This window comes from Ursus americanus, chromosome 31, assembly GCF_024610735.1.
Source record: "Ursus americanus isolate L20-20 chromosome 31, mUrsAme1.1.p, whole genome shotgun sequence".
Classification (NCBI taxonomy): Eukaryota; Metazoa; Chordata; class Mammalia; order Carnivora; family Ursidae; genus Ursus; species Ursus americanus.
This window is the reverse complement of record NC_142157.1, coordinates 7,579,491-7,595,303: the sequence shown is the minus strand read 5'-3', so window position 1 is coordinate 7,595,303 and position 15,813 is coordinate 7,579,491. Positions and strand designations below refer to the sequence as shown.

Below are 15,813 nucleotides of genomic sequence, written 5' to 3'. Positions count from 1 at the left end.
TTTGGCATGTGATACTGGGAACTCAGGGTTTCCGTTGATGCCTCCTTACACAACTTATTACAGTTACATCCTTGAAAATTCTGTTAAAATAAAGATAGGGTGTGGCAGAAGTCTTAGTGTAGTTTTAGCCTTAAATTCAGAACTAGGAGGGAGGGAAGATGGCAGAATAGGGCAGCGAGTTTCATCTGGTAACTTGAATTAGCTAGTTAGTTATCAAATCATTCTGAACACCTGGGAATTCAACCTGAGATGTAAGAAAATTGCTGCAATTCTACAAATAGAAAAGTGACCACTTTTTGCAGGGTTGGTGGTGTGGAGATGTGAATCTGAGGGTATATATCAGAAGATAAATCGTGGGGGAAGGGTGCCTCTGTCAGCGGGCTGCTGGAAAGTGGTATAGCAGTGGAGCACAAAATTGGAACTTTTAGAAGTCTGCTGTGAGGAATGACCCTGCCTGAAAGGTGCTCAGGTGGTGAAGTGGGGTGGAATCTTAGGTGGGACAATGTGGTCTCAGGATCCCTAGGGTCACAGAAAGAAAGGGGGAGCCTAAATATGGCAGAGTTCCCAAGCATTGGAGCAGGGAAGCTGGCTATAATTAGCAAGCCCCCAAGTGGCCTCTCAGCTAGGTGTTGCCATAAACCGCAAACCACAGCACAGTATGTGACTGCTTCAGAGCAGGGGCCCAGCAAGCGACAACCACTGTGAAACCCAGCTCCTTCCCCTGGGAGGAGCAGTGGGAGTGCATGCTCAATGCAGAGGCCCAGCGAGCAGCAGGGTGGTGGTGAGACACCCCTCCCTCCCCTGGGAGGATTGGTGTGGGTGGCACTGCAGGAGTCTGGGGAGTTTGGCCTACACAAAAGGGACTGACTGCCTTTCCCTGAGGGTACACTGAAGAATGGTGGCAAGGATCTTTCAGCTCCAGGGCTGGAGATCCGGGCCCCACCTTTGGGGAACTAAAGCCACATAGAACAACCCAAAGCAGCTTACACTAAGCCCAGCCCCCTGGCAAGGGGTGGTGCAACTCTGCTCAGGCAAAGACACCTGAGAATCAGAGCATCAGCCCCTTCCCCAGAAGACCAGAAGGATCCTTAGGCAAATACCAAGTTTATAGATCACTCAGAACTGAAAAATTTCTGTGTTAGGGGAAAGTAGTATATAGAATTGGAGGTTTTTTCACATGAGTCTTTAGTCTTTCAGTTTAAAATTTCCTTTTTTTTTCCTTTTCAACTAGTTTCTTATCAACTCTGTTTTTATGTATTTTTTTTAATTTTAATTTTTACTTTTACATTTCATAGATATATTCTTCATTTTTGACTTCTGTTCACTGTTCAATTTTATTTTTGTATATATATAAATTTTGCTTTCTTTACAATTTTGGGATTTAGTGTCTTCTAACAAACAGACCAAAATACACCCAGGACCAAGTGGATCACCCTGTTTTGTCCACCTGTGAGATTATATTCTCTCTTTTTTCCCTTTTTTTTCTCTTTTTTGGTTTCTGATCTCTTGGATTTATCTAGTGTGTACTTCTCTTCAGTTGTTGATATTTTTTATTTTGTTCTCTCATTCATCTGTTCTGCTCTGGGCAAAATGACTAGAAGGAGGAATTCACAACAAAAGGAAGAGCCAGAGGTAATACTCTCTGCTACAGATCTAAATATAAAATATAAAAAATATAAAATCAATACACAGAAATCAGTTGCTTGTCTATACACTGAGACTGAAGAAAGAGAAATTAAAGAATCTATCCCATTTATAATTGCACCAATAACCATAAGATACTTAGGAATAGACCTAACCAAAGAGGTAAAGGATCTGTACTCTAAAAACTACAGAACGCTTATGAAAGAAATTGAGGAAGACACAAAGAGATGGAAAAACATTCCATTCTCATGGATTGGAAGAAGAAATATTGTTAAAATGTCTACGCTACCCAGAGCAATCTACACATTCAGTGCAATCCCTATCAAAATAACATTGACATTTTTCACAGAGCTGGAAAAATAATCCTAAAATTTGTATGGAACTAGAAAAGACCCTGATAGCCAGAGGAATGTTGAGAAAGAAAACCAAAGCTTGTGGCATCACAATTCTGGATTTTAAGCTATGTTACAAAGCTGTGATCATCAAGTCATTATGGTACTGGCACAAAAACAGACACATAGATCTGTGGAACAGAACAGAGAAGCAAGAAATGGACCATCAACTCTATGGTCAACTAATCCTTGACAAAGCAGGAAAGAATATCCATTGGAGAAAAAGACAGTCTCTTCAATAAATGGTGCTGGGAAAGTTGGACAGCCACATGCAGAAGAATGAATCTAGATCATTTTCTTACACCATACACAAAGATAAACTCAAAATAGATGAAAGACCTCAATGTGAGACAGGAATCCATCAAAATCCTAGAAGAGAATACAGGCAGCAACCTCTTAGACCTTGGTCACAGCAACTTCTTACAAGACATGTCTCCAAAGGCAAGGGAAACTAAAGCAAAAATGAATTCTTGGGACTTCATCAAGATAAAAAGCTTCTGCACAGCAAAGGAAACAGTCAACAAAACAAAGAGGCAACCCACAGAATGGGAGAAGATATTTGCAAATGACAGTTCAGATAATGGGCTGGTATCCAAGATCTATAAAGAACATGGCCCTAACAACTTTATCTGATAAAGGTTATCTATGAGTTAGTATGCTAACTCTATGAGTTAACACTATACTTAATTCTAAGATCCGGAAGAAAGCAGGACATGCTTAGCACATCTATTCATCATTGTGGTACAGATTATAGCCAGGGCAATTAGAGAAGAAAAGGAATGAAAGGGATTCATATTGGAAAGGAAGAAGTAAAACTACCTCTTTTTGTAGATGTCATGATCTTGTATTTAGAAAATTTTAAGGGATCCACTAAAATCTATATGAAGAAATAAGTGAATTTGCATTTTGCAGCATACAAGATTTATAAATAAAAATCAATTGTTTCTATAAACTAACTTGTTACAGGTTGAATTGTGTCCCCCAAAGAGTTATGTTGAAGTTCTAACTCCTAGTATCTCATAATGAACTTATTTTCAAATAAGGTCATTGCAGATGTAATTAGTTAAGATGAGGTCATACTGGGGTAGGATTGGCCCTTATTCCAATATGACTGGTATCCTTGTAATAATTGGAGAAGACTGTACACAAAGAGGGAAGAAGTTATGGAGACAGAGATTGGATTTATGCTGGTGCAATCCAAACGGTACCAGGGACTACTAGAAGCTAGAAGAGGGAAACGGATTCTCCTTTAGAAGTTTCAGAGGGAGCATGGCCCTAACAACTTAATTTTAGATTTATAGTCTCCAGAAATGTAAGAACATAAATTTTAAGTTACCCAGATTGTGATACTTTGTTACAGCAGTCTTAGGAAACTAGTACACTAGTGATGAACATTCCGCAAATGAAATAAAACAATTCCATATAAAATACCACCAAAGACAAGAAATAATTTAACAAAAGAAGTGTAAGACTTGTGCACTGAAAACCACAAAACATTGAAAGAACTTAAAGAAGACCTAATTAAATGGATAGACATTCCATTTTTATTGGCTGTTAGATTTAATAATCTTAAAATGGCAGTGTTCCTCAAATTGATCTACCGATTCAATGCAATCTCTGTCAAAATCTCAACCTTCTCTTTGATGAACTGACAAGCTTATCCTAAAATTCATGTAGAAATGCCAGGAATCCAGAATCACCAAAGAAATCTTAAGAAGAACAAAGTTGGAGGACTCACATTTAATTAATTTTATTATTTTTTATCATTTTTTTTTTACATTTAACTAATTTTAAAACTTAATACAAGGCTGTAGTAATCAAGACAATGTGGTACCGGCATAAGGTTAGACCTATATACATGAGTGGAATAAAATTGAATGTCTAGAAATAAACCCTTACATTTATGGTCAATTGATTTTTAAGAGGGAGGCCAACACAATTCAGTGGAGAAAAGAATAGTCTTTTTTTAAAAAAATATTTTTATTTTTTATTCAAATATAATTAAAATAGTCTCATATTAGTTTCAGAGATGTACAATATGATTTCACAATTCTATACATTACTTGGCATATTATTAATCCCCTTTACTTATTTCATCCATCCACCCACCCACCTCTCCTCTGGTAACCACCAGTTTGTTCTCTATATTTTGGAGTCTATTTCTTGATCTGTCTCTCTCTCTATTTTCCTTTGTTCATTTGTTTTCTTAAATTCCACATATGAGTGAAATCATATGATATCTGTCTTTCTCTGACATATTTCAGTTAGCATTGTACCCTCTAGATCCACGTTGTTGCAAATGGCAACATTTCATTCTTCATATGTCTGAATAATATTCCATTGAACATGTCTGTATATCTATCATCTATCTATCACCTATCATCTATCTAATATATAGCGTCTATCTAATGTATATCATCTATATCATCTATTTCTATGTATCTTCTTTATCAGTTCATCTATTGATGGACACTTTGGCTGCTTCCATAGTTTGGCTATTGTAAATAGTGCTGCAATAAACATAGGAGTGCATCTATCCTTTTAAGTTAGTGTTTTTGTATTCTTTTGTTAAATTCCCAGTAGCGTGATAACTGGATTTGTAAGGTAGTTTTATGTTTAATTTTTTGAGGAACCACCATACTGTTTTCCACAGTGGCTGCTCCACTTTGCATTCCTACCAAAAGTGCACAAGGGTTTCTTTTTCTCCACATCTGCACCAACGCTCGTTATTTCTTGTGTTTTTTATTTTAGCCTTTATAGCATATGGGAGGTGATATCTTATCATGGTTTTGATTTGCATTTCCCCAATGATTAGTGATGTTGAATATCTTTTCATTTGTCTGTTTGCTATGTCTATGTCTTCGGAAAAATGTCTATTCATGTCCTTTGCCCATTTAAAAATCAGATTGTAGTTTTTTTTGGTGTTGACTTTGGTAAATTCTTTATATATTTTGGATACTAACCTTTTATTGGATATATCATTTGTGGAAAATAGTCTTTTTAATAACTGATACTTGGACAACTGGATATCCCTATGTGAAAGAATGAAGTTGCATCCTTTCTTCATGCCATCCACTAGACCTAACTCAAAAATTACCAAAGATCTAAATTTAAGAGCTAAAATTATAAACCTTTTAGAAGAAACATAGGAATAAATCTTTGTGGCTTTGAGTAAGGTAATGGCTTCTTAAATAAGACACCAAAAGCACAACAAACAAAAGAAAGGAAATAGATAAGTTGACTGTCATAAAATTAAAAACTTTTGTACTACAAATGATACATCAAGAGTGTGAAAAGCTAACTCGGATTGCAAAAACTATTCATGAATCATATATTTGATAAGGGACTTGTATCCAGAATATATAAATAGCACTTATGCCCCAGTAATAGATAAATAACCCAAATTAAAAATGGACAAATCTCTGAATAGACCTATTCTGAAGCAAGATATACCAATGATCAATAAGCACATGAAATGATGTTCAACGTCATTTTCATTAGGGAATTTCAAATCAATAGTGCAGTGATTTACCACTTCACACCCATTAGGATGGCTATAAGAAAAAAGAGATGACAATAATAATTGTTGGCAAGGATGTAGAGGAACTGAGACCCTCATACATTGCTGGTGGAATTGAAGTGGTCTGTCTGCTATGAAAACCAGTTTGTCAGTTCTTCAAAATGTTAAATACAAAGTCAACATATGACTCAGAAATTCTATTCCTAGGTTATACCTGAGTGATTGAAGACATATATAAGCAAAAACTTGTACATGGATATTCATAGTAGCATGTGCCATAATAGCTCCAAATCGGAAAAAATATAAATGCCCATAAACTGATGAATGGATAAATAAAATGTATACACTGGTACAATGGAATAATATTTGGCAATAAGAAGGAACACAGCACTAATATATGCTACAACATGGATGAACCTTGAAAACATTATGCTAAGTGTAAGAAATCAGCTTCAAAAGACCACATATTATGTATCTTTATTTAAATGAAATATCCAGAATAGGCAAATCTCTAGAGACAGAAAGTAGATTAGTGCCTGCCAGTGTTGAGGCAGTGCTGGGAAGAATGGGGAGTGACTGTTAATGAGTACAGGATTTCTTTTTGAGGTAATTAAAATGTTCTAAAATCAAATAGTTAAAATAGATGCTCAACTTGATGAATATATTAAAACCCATTGAGCTGTACACTTTAAATGAATTAATTGGATGGTATGTTAATTATATCTTAAAAAATAAAGCTTAAAATTTTTGATTATAATAAATAACTCATTTATCAAAAAAATCTATAGTTTACCCATACCTTGGAACAGTGTTCAGCAAACTGCAGCCTATGAGTCAAACCTAGCCATACCCATTCATTTACCTGTCATCTATAGCTGCTTTTGCAGAGCTGGGGTAGTGACCAATCATCTGGCCTGCAAAGTCTAAAATATTTCCTCTCTGGCCCTTAAGAGAAAAAGCTTGCCAAATCCTGCTATGGAATAAGAAGTGGTACTTCAAGGAGTGAAATATATCTGTGTTTACCAATATAAATAGATCTCAGACATTGTGTTAAGTGAAAATAATAAGTTTAAGACAATATATACATTGATGTCATTTATGTGAAAAAGAAAACGAAAGTCATCTAACCCACTAACAAAAATTATAGAATTGAATAGGTATATGTAGCATTTTATGAATGCATCAAACAAGTTCTGAAAAGATACACAACAATCTGATAATATCTCTAGAGAGAGAATTGAATTTTTGGAATGGTAGTCCAAGTGTTCTTTAACCTTGTTTGTATTATCTTAATATTTTTTTCAAAGAAAATATAGAAGTATGTTACATAACTAAAAATATACATGTAAAATGATGATACATTATAGATATTTTTGGTTTGTTTTTCAGAGCTGCGAGTGATCAAGGTTTGTTAGAGGCTGTAAGTATAGCACTCTCAGTTTGAAACTGCACTTTGCCCTTTACATCCTTTGTCAGGATGTATAACCTGAAAGATTCAATACTTCCTCAGTTTATTCAAGAAATTCCTATGCATATGTGACCTGGGATAAATAATATCCTTTTTTGATTTTACTAGACCTTATTATCATTCAAAAACACTTCACTTCTGAAATATTGAACTATATACCCCATAGTCTTCTAAATTTCTATTCCTTGTACTTCTAGTTGGCTTGACTCTTTCAGCCCCAATTATCATTCATTATGCAGATTAATACCAGTGGTTCATTATTTTAATGAGTTAATGAAGACTTTCTTACTGTAATAATTAAGTGCCCAAATAATTTCTCTATATTGAAATGTATGCTTTTCATTCTTACTGAAATTATAATATTTGTTTTTAGAAATACAAACAAATGGAAAATGATTTTCAAGTGTTATTAGAGGAGAAATTGGGACTGGAAAATGAACTACAAAAGTTGAAGAATACTGAGGTTAGTTCAATTTTAGTGTCCGAAAATGGTAGAATACCTAAAAAACCTTATTATTGTAGGATAGAAATCAAAGATATATTTAAATGTTTTATAATACATTTTTGATATTAATAATGGTTAACAGCTGTGCTTTAAACAATAAAATAATGCTATTTTCTAAATTACTATATAGCTATTAAAACCAAAAAGATGCTATGAAAAAAGGACATAAAATTTAAAATTCCAAGACATTTCTAGATCAAATATTTATTTATCGAAATCTCAATAAATTAGCATTTTCAAAATATCTTCTTTTTAAGTTTAAAAAAATTCCAGTTAACATACAGTGTAATATTAGCTTCAGGTGTATAGTTTACTGATTCAACCTTTACATACATCCAGTGCTCATCATAGCAAGTGCACTCCTTAATTCCCATCACTTGCTTAACCCATCCCCCCATCCACCTCCTTACTAGGTAACCCTCAATTTGTTCTCTATAGCTAAGAGTCTGTTTCTAGCCCTTCTAGCCCTATGGGTCTTCCCTTGTAAGTTAGGGACTTTTGTCTTGCTGCCTTTTTAAGGTTGTTTTTCTTTATCACTATATTTTGCAAATTTAGTTACAATATGTCTTGGTGTTGTTGGTCTGCTTTTGTTGATTTTGGTTGCTGGTCATTGATTTGTTCAATTTATATTTCTTCCTATTTTAATATGGGTGTTTGTATGTTTATTTGTTTTTAGGAATTTATCTGTTTCTTCCAGGCTTGTTGGCATACAGTTTTTTTCATAATATTCCCTTATGCTGGTTGTATTTTTGGGTGGTGGTTATTATTTCTCCGCTGATCTGTGATTTTATTTATTTGGGTCCTTTCTCTTTTCTTTGTGTTACAAAGTTTGGCTAGGGGTTTATCAGTTTTATTAAATTTTTCAAAGAACCAGGTCCTGGTTTCAATGATCTGTTCTGTTGTATTTTTAGTTTCTAAAGCATTTGTTTCTGCTCTAATCTTTGTTACCTCCCTCCTTTTGCTGGCTTTAGGCTTCATTTGTTGTTCTTTTTCCAGCTTCTTTCGGTGTAATGTTAATTGTTTATTTGAGATTTTTCTTGCTTTTTTTTGCATTTAATATGTATTTTATTATTTTTTTAAAATTTTTTTATTATGTTAGTCACCGTACAGTATGTCATTAGTTTTTGGTGTAGTGTTCCATGATTCATTGTTTGCGTATAACACCCAGTGTTCCATACGTGTCCTCCTTAATACCCATCACCAGGTTAGCCCATCCCCCCACCCCTCTCCCCTCTGAAACCCTCAGTTTGTTTCCCAGAGTCCATAGTCTCTCCTGGTTCATTCCCCCTTCTGTTTACCCCCCCTTCATTCTTCCCTTCCTTCTCCTACCGATCTCCCTGCTATTCCTTATGTTGCACAAATGAGTGAAACCACATGATAATTGTCTTTCTCTGCTTGACTTATTTCACTTAGCATAATCTCCTCCAGTCCCATCCATGTTGTTGCAAATGTTGAGAAATCGTTCTTTCTGATGCCTGAGTACTATTCCGTTGTACATATGGACGACATCTTTATCCGTTCGTCTGTTGAAGGGCATCTAGGCTCCTTCCACAATTTAGCTATTGTGGACAATGCTGCTATGAACATTGGGGTGCATATGGCCCTTCTCTTCACTATGTCTGTATCTTTGGGATAAATACCCAGTAGTGCAATTGCTGTGTCATAGGGTAGCTCTATTTTTAACTTTTTAAGGGACCTTCACACTGTTTTCCAAAGCGGCTGTACCAAACTGCCTTCCCACCAGCAGTGTAAGAGGGATCCCCTTTCTCCACATCCTCTTCAACATTTGTTGTTTCTTGCCTTGTCAATTTTTGCCATTCTTACTGGCGTAAGGTAGTAATCTCAATGTGGTTTTGATTTGAATTTCCCTGATGGCTAATGATTTTGAACATTTTTTCATGTGTCTGTTAGCCATTTGTATGTCTTCATTGAAAAAGTGTCTGTTCATATCTTTTGCCCATTTTTTTATTTGATTATTTTTTTCTTGGGTGTTGAGTTGGAGAAGTTCTTTATAGGTCTTGGATACCAGCCTTTTATCTGCAGTTTCATTTGTAAATATCTTCTCACATTCTGTGGGTTGCCTCTTTGTTTTGATGACTGTTTCCTTTGCTGTGCAAAAGCTTTTTCTCTTGATGAAGTCCCAAAAATTCATTTTTGCTTTTGTTTCCCTTGCCTTTGGAGATGAGTCATGAAATAAGTTGCTGTGGCTGATGTCGAAGAGGTTACAGACTATGTTCCCTCTCTGATTTTGATGGATTCCTGTCTCACATTGAGGTCTTTCATCCATTTGGAGTTTATCTTTGTGTATGGTGTGAGAGAGTGGTCAAGTTTCATTCTTTTGCATATAACTGTCCAATTTTCCCACCACCATTTATTGAAGAGACTGTCTTTTTTCCACTGGATGTTTTTTCCTGCTTTGTCAAAGATTAGTTGGCCATAGAGTCGAGGGTCCATTTCTGGAATCTCTATTCTCTTCCATTAATCTATGTGACTGTTTTTGTGCCAGTAGCATGCTGTCTTGGCGATCACAGCTTTGTAGTACAGCTTGAAATCAGGCAATGTGATGCCCCCAGCTTTGTTTTTCTTTTTCAACATTTCCTTGGCGATTCAGGGTCTTTTCTGGTTCCACACAAATTTAAGGGCTGTTTGTTCCAGTTCTTTGAAAAATGTCATTGGTATTTTGATCGGGATGGCATTGAAAGTGTAGATTGCTCTGGGTAACATAGACATTTTAACTATGCTTATTCTTCTGATCCATGAACATGGAATGTTTTTCCATCTTTTTGTGTCATCTTCAATGTCTTTCATCAGTGTTCTGTAGTTTATAGAGTATAGATCATTTACCTCTCTGGTTAAGTTTATTCCAAAGTATCTTATGGTTTTTGGTGCTATTGTAAATGAAATTGATTCCCTAATTTCTCTTTCTTCAGTCTCATTGTTAGTGTATAGAAATACAACTGATTTCTGAGCATTGATTTGTATCCTGCCACATTACTGAATTGTTGTATGAGTTCTAGTAATTTGGGGGTGGAGTCTTTTGGGTTTTCCATATAAAGTATCATGTCATCTGTGAAGAGAGAGAGTTTGACTTCTTCTTTGTCAATTTGAATACCTTTTATTCTTTTTTGTTGTCTGATTGCTATTGCTAGGACATCTAGTACTGTGTTGAACAACAGAGTATTCTGTTGTTCTGGGGTGTAGTGCTCTGTATATATCTATGAGGTCCATCTAGTCCAGTATGTCTAGTTTCTTTGTTGATTTTCTATTAGATGATCTGTCTATTGCTGAGAACAGAGTGTTGAGGTCCCCTACTATTAATGTATTATTATCTGTATGTCTCTTTATTCAGATTAAGAGTTGGCTTGTGTATCTGGCTGCTCCCCTGTTGGGGGCATAGATACTTATAATTATTAGATCCTCTTGTTGGATATGCCCTTTAAAAATAATATCGTGCCCTTCTGTATCTCTAACTACAGTTTTTAGCTTAAAATGTAATCTGTCTGATATGAGAATTGCTACCCCAGCTTTCTTTTGAGGTCCATTGGCATGAAAAATGGTTTTCCATCCCTTCACTTTCAGTCTGGATGTATCTTTAGGTTCACAATGAGTCTCTTATAGACAGCATATGGATGGGTCAGATTATCCAATCTGCAACCCTGTGGCATTATGGGAGCATTTAGGCCATTCACATTGAGAGTGATTATTGAGAGAGATGGTTTTAATGTTGTCATGTTGCCTGTGAAGTCTTTGTTTCTATAGATTGTAAATTTCTGTTCTGTATGACTCTTGGGGTCTTTTTACTTTTATAGAACCCCCCTTAATATTTCTTGTAGGGCTGGCTTGGTGGCCACATATTCGTTCAGTTTCTGCCGGTCTTGAAAGGTCCTTGTCTCTCCATCTATTCTGAATGACAGCCTTGATGGATAAAGGATCTCTGGCTGCATGTTATTCTCACTTAGTGCTCTAAATATGTCTTGCCAGCTTTTTCTGGCTTGCCAGGTCTCTGTAGACAAGTATGACATTATTCTGATAGTCCTCCCTCTGTACATGAGGAATCTCTTCCCCCTCGCTGCTTTCATTTCCTTGGATCTAAGATTTGCGAATTGTACTCTTATGTGACGTGCTGTCGGTCTGTTGTCCTCTCTGCCTCTTGGACATGAATGCTTGTTTCCTTTGCCAGATTAGGGAAGTTCTCGGCTACAATTTGTTCAAATATTTCTTCTAGACCTCTCTCTTTCTCCACCCTCTCAGGATGCTGATGATTCTGACATTGGAATGTTTCATGGAGTCAGTAATCTCCCGTAGTCTTTTCTCTTGAAAGTGGAGTTTTTTAAGCCATGTTTCTTCTCTTTCTTTCTTTTCTATCATCTCATCCTCTAACTCACTAATTCGTTTTCTGACTCATTTACCCTGGCCAACAGAGCATCCAGTTTAGATTGCATTTGATTCATAGCATTCTTAATTTCCGCCAGATTTGTTCTCATTTCCGCCCAACGAGATTCTATATTCTCGTTAATATTTTCATTAATATTTTTTTCAAGCCTACACATCATCTTGACCATTGTTACTCTGAAGTCCGTTTCAGACAATTTGTTTATATCCATATCCATTAGTTCTGTGGCAGAGGCCACAGTCTCTGTTTCTTTCCTTTTTTTGGGGGTTCCTCCTCCTTGTCATTCTGATGAGGTGTGGTTGTGGGGATGTACAGAGCCCAAATTATTGACCAGGACCCAAGAAAGATGCACTTGTTTTATAGGGACGTTAGGGATGTGGGCTTGTTTTTTCAGCCTGCCTTCTGGGGGAGGGGCCTGGCATGCTGATACTCAGGTAACCCTGTTTGGGTAGAGTTGCCCTGTCCCCTGTGGCAGGGGCGATAGACACAGTGAAAACCGGTTTTTCCAGGCTTTTGTTCTCTGGGGGCTTTCCCTGGAGGCTCTCTGTCACTCTTCTGAGGGTCAGAGCTGCAGTGACCACATTCAAACCTCTGTCTCAGAACAGGGAGTTCACAGTCTGCTCTTTACTGAGCTCTCCTGGCCACTCTAACTCCATTTCTGTTGGTGCTGCTAAAAACCCGCAGCGTCCTGGATTGTGTGCCCCACAGCCGTTCTCCCATCCTCGCTCCCAGGGCCAGCACATCTCTGCCCTTTGTGCTTCTAACACCACCAGCTGTCCTGGGTTCCTGCGTGCGCTTCCGAGCTCCCGGTTTCAGTCTGGTTCTTGCGTGCTCTCCAGAGCTCCAGTTTTCAGTCTGGTTCGAGTGCACACTCAGGAGCTCCCAGTTTCAGTCTGTTTCGAGCGTTCCCAAGCTCCCAGTTTTAGTCTGGGTCACAGGCACCCTGAACTCCCTGTTTCGGTCTAGTTCCGCCCCACCCCCCACCTACTACCGGGCCGCAAGGTCTGCAAGTCCAGCCGGCTCCCCAGCACAGGAGGCTTCTGCTTCCCGGCGCCCAAGCACAGCCACTCCCTCCCCCTTCTGTTTATCTTCTGATATCTGTGCGCGGATTCACGGCTCCCTGCTTTGTACCTCAATACTCAGCGCTGGAGATGTTCATTTGTAGAGATCCAGATGTATCTTCTTACGTCTCAGGCTGATTTTGTGGGTTTCAGGATGGTTCGGTAGATACCCATCTTGATTCAGGGGACCAGCTGAAATAGGGTCCCCTACTCCTCTGCCATCTTTTTTCATTTTTCTTGCTTCTTGAAGTAGGCCTGTATTATTATATGCTTCTGTCTTAGAACCACTTTGGCTGCATCCCAAATATTTTGGACCATTGTGTTTTCATTTTCATTTGTTTCCACAAAAATTTTTTTTCTTCTTGATTTCCTGGTTGACCCATTCATCGTTTTCTAGCATATTGTTTAACCTCCATGTATTTGTGGTCTTTTTAAATATTTTCTTGTTGTTGACTTTAAGTTTTATAGCATTGTAGTTAGAAGATATGCATGGTATGATCTCAGTTTTTTTGTACTTGTTGAGGTCTGATTTGTGACCTAGTATGTGAGCTATTCTGGAGATTGTCCCATGTACATTCAAAAAGAATGAGTATTTTACTGCTTTGGGATGGAATGTTCTGAATATATCTGTTAAGTCCATCTGGTCTAGTATGCCATACAAAGCCATTGTTTCCTTATTGATTTTCTGCTTAGATGATCTGTCCATTGATGTAAATGGGGTGTTAAAATTCCCTATTATTATTGTATTATTATCAGTTAGTTCCTTTATGTTTGTTATTAATTGTTTTATATATTTGGGTGCTCCCATCTTGGGGGCATAAAGATTTGCAATTGTTAGATCTTCTTGTTGGATAGTCCCCTATATTACTTCCTTCTTCATCTCTTGTTACAGTCTTTGGTTTAAAATCTAATTTATCTCATAAATATTGCTTCTCCAGCTTTCTTTCGACCTCCATTTGCATGGTAAATGTTTAGCCATCCCCTCACTTTCAGTGAAGGTGTCTTTAGTTCTAAAATGAGTCTCTTGTAGGCAGCATATAGATGGGTCTTGTTTTTATATCCATTCTGACACCCTTTGTCTTTTGATTGGAGTGTTTAGTCCATGTATATTCAGAGTAATTATTGATAGATATGAATTTGGTGCCATTGTATTACCTGTAAAGTCAGTGTCCTGGAGATTTTTCCACTCAAAGAGTCCCCTTTCATATTTCTTGCAGGGCTGGTTTAATGGTTATGAACTCCTTTGGTTTTTGTTCCTCTGGGAAACTCTTTATCTCTCCTATTTTGAATGATAGCCTTGCTGGATAGAATATTCTGGCTGCAGATTTCCCCCATTCAGCAGTTAGAGTATATCATCCTACTCTTTTCTGGCTTGCCAAGTTGCTTTTGAAAAATCTCCTTCTAGCCCTAAGGGTCTTCCCTTGTAAGTTAGGGACTTTTGTCTTGCTGCCTTTTTAAGGTTGTTTTTCTTTATCACTATATTTTGCAAATTTAGTTACAATATGTCTTGGTATTGTTGGTCTGCTTTTGTTGATTTTGATGGGAGTTCTCTCTGCCTCATGGATATGGATTTGTGTTTCCTTCCCCAGATTAGGGATGTTTTTAGCTATTTTTTCCTCAAATAAATTTTTTGCCTCCTTTTCTCTCTCCTCTTCTTCTGGGACTCCCATAATATGAATGTTATTATGTTTGGCGGAGTCACTGAGTTCCCTAAGTCTGTTCTCATGTTCCATTCCTCCTTCTCTCTTTTGTTCAGCTTCATTATTTTCCATTATTTTATCTTCTGTATCAGTTATTTGTTCTTCTGCTTCCAGCCTTGTATTCATTACATCCAGTCTGTTTCCAATCTTGGTTATTGCATTTTTCATTTCTGAATGATTTCTTTTTAACTTTTATCTCTGGGGTAAGGGCCTTGCTGAAGTCTTCCATTCTTATTTCAAGTCCAGTGAGTATCCTTGACTGTTGTTTTAAATTCTCCATCAGGCATGTTACATATATCCGTTTCACTTAGGTCTTTGGCCATGACCTTATCTTATTCTTTCATTTGGAATGAATTCCTCTGTCTCGGCATTTTGTTTAAGTCTCTGCCTTCTCTGTGTTAGAAAAGCCACTTATGTTTCCTGCTCCTGAGAGGTAATGGCTTTACGAAGAAGAGATCTTATAGTGCCCAGGGCCTGCACTTCAAGGGAGTGCCTCTGGTGTGTGCTGCATGTGCTTTGCTGCTGTATTTTGCCTGCTCTATCCTTCAGGCCAGTCATCTGAAAAGCCTGTCCTCACCTGCAGTTGGCAGTGTTTGGTCCTCGGCCAGAATATGGTGACTTTTAACAAGGCTTGCTCTGGTCTGCTTGTTAAATGAGACCTGATACTACTTCCACTAGAACTGAAACCCTGCCAAACTCTCTGGTTGGGAGATGTGCTGTGGGCAGGGGTTTCTGCTGGTCTTCTGGGGGAGGGTCCCATTCTGCTGGGACTGAGGCAAGCTTGATGGAGAAGGGCAGTAATGCCAGAGTGCCGGGGTGTAAGCAGGTGTAAGCAGGTTAGGTAGCTAGTGTTGGTGCTGTGCTACTTACCTCAGTTGGCTCTGTGTTTATGGTGAGGGGTGGGGGAGAGAAATGGTACCAGCCAGCAACTTTGTCCCCAGAGAGGCATCACTATAAATGCTGACCCAGGCATTTTTCAGATCACTGTTTCCACACCATCTGTCCCTTTTCTCCAGGAGTAGGGCAATGCCCTCTGGGGTCTAACAGCCAATCCTGGTGACCTTTCAAACTCTAGTCTTTAAGGCCTGTCTGTTGCAAAAGGTCATAAAAATCCACCCCTCTTGTTTTCC

At 37.6% G+C, this 15,813-nt stretch overlaps 1 protein-coding gene across 1 annotated transcript in view; it reads left to right on the top strand.

Moving 5' to 3' along the window:
- The window catches only part of CCDC7 (coiled-coil domain containing 7), a 337,092-nt gene that overhangs the window by 62,021 nt on the left and 259,258 nt on the right, over nucleotides 1–15,813 (top strand). Inside the window, exons 10-11 of the mRNA XM_087857885.1 lie at nucleotides 6,946–6,976; nucleotides 7,398–7,487. Of these exons, the coding sequence (XP_087714011.1) occupies nucleotides 6,946–6,976; nucleotides 7,398–7,487 (121 nt within the window). The remainder of the gene's footprint in view (nucleotides 1–6,945; nucleotides 6,977–7,397; nucleotides 7,488–15,813) is intronic.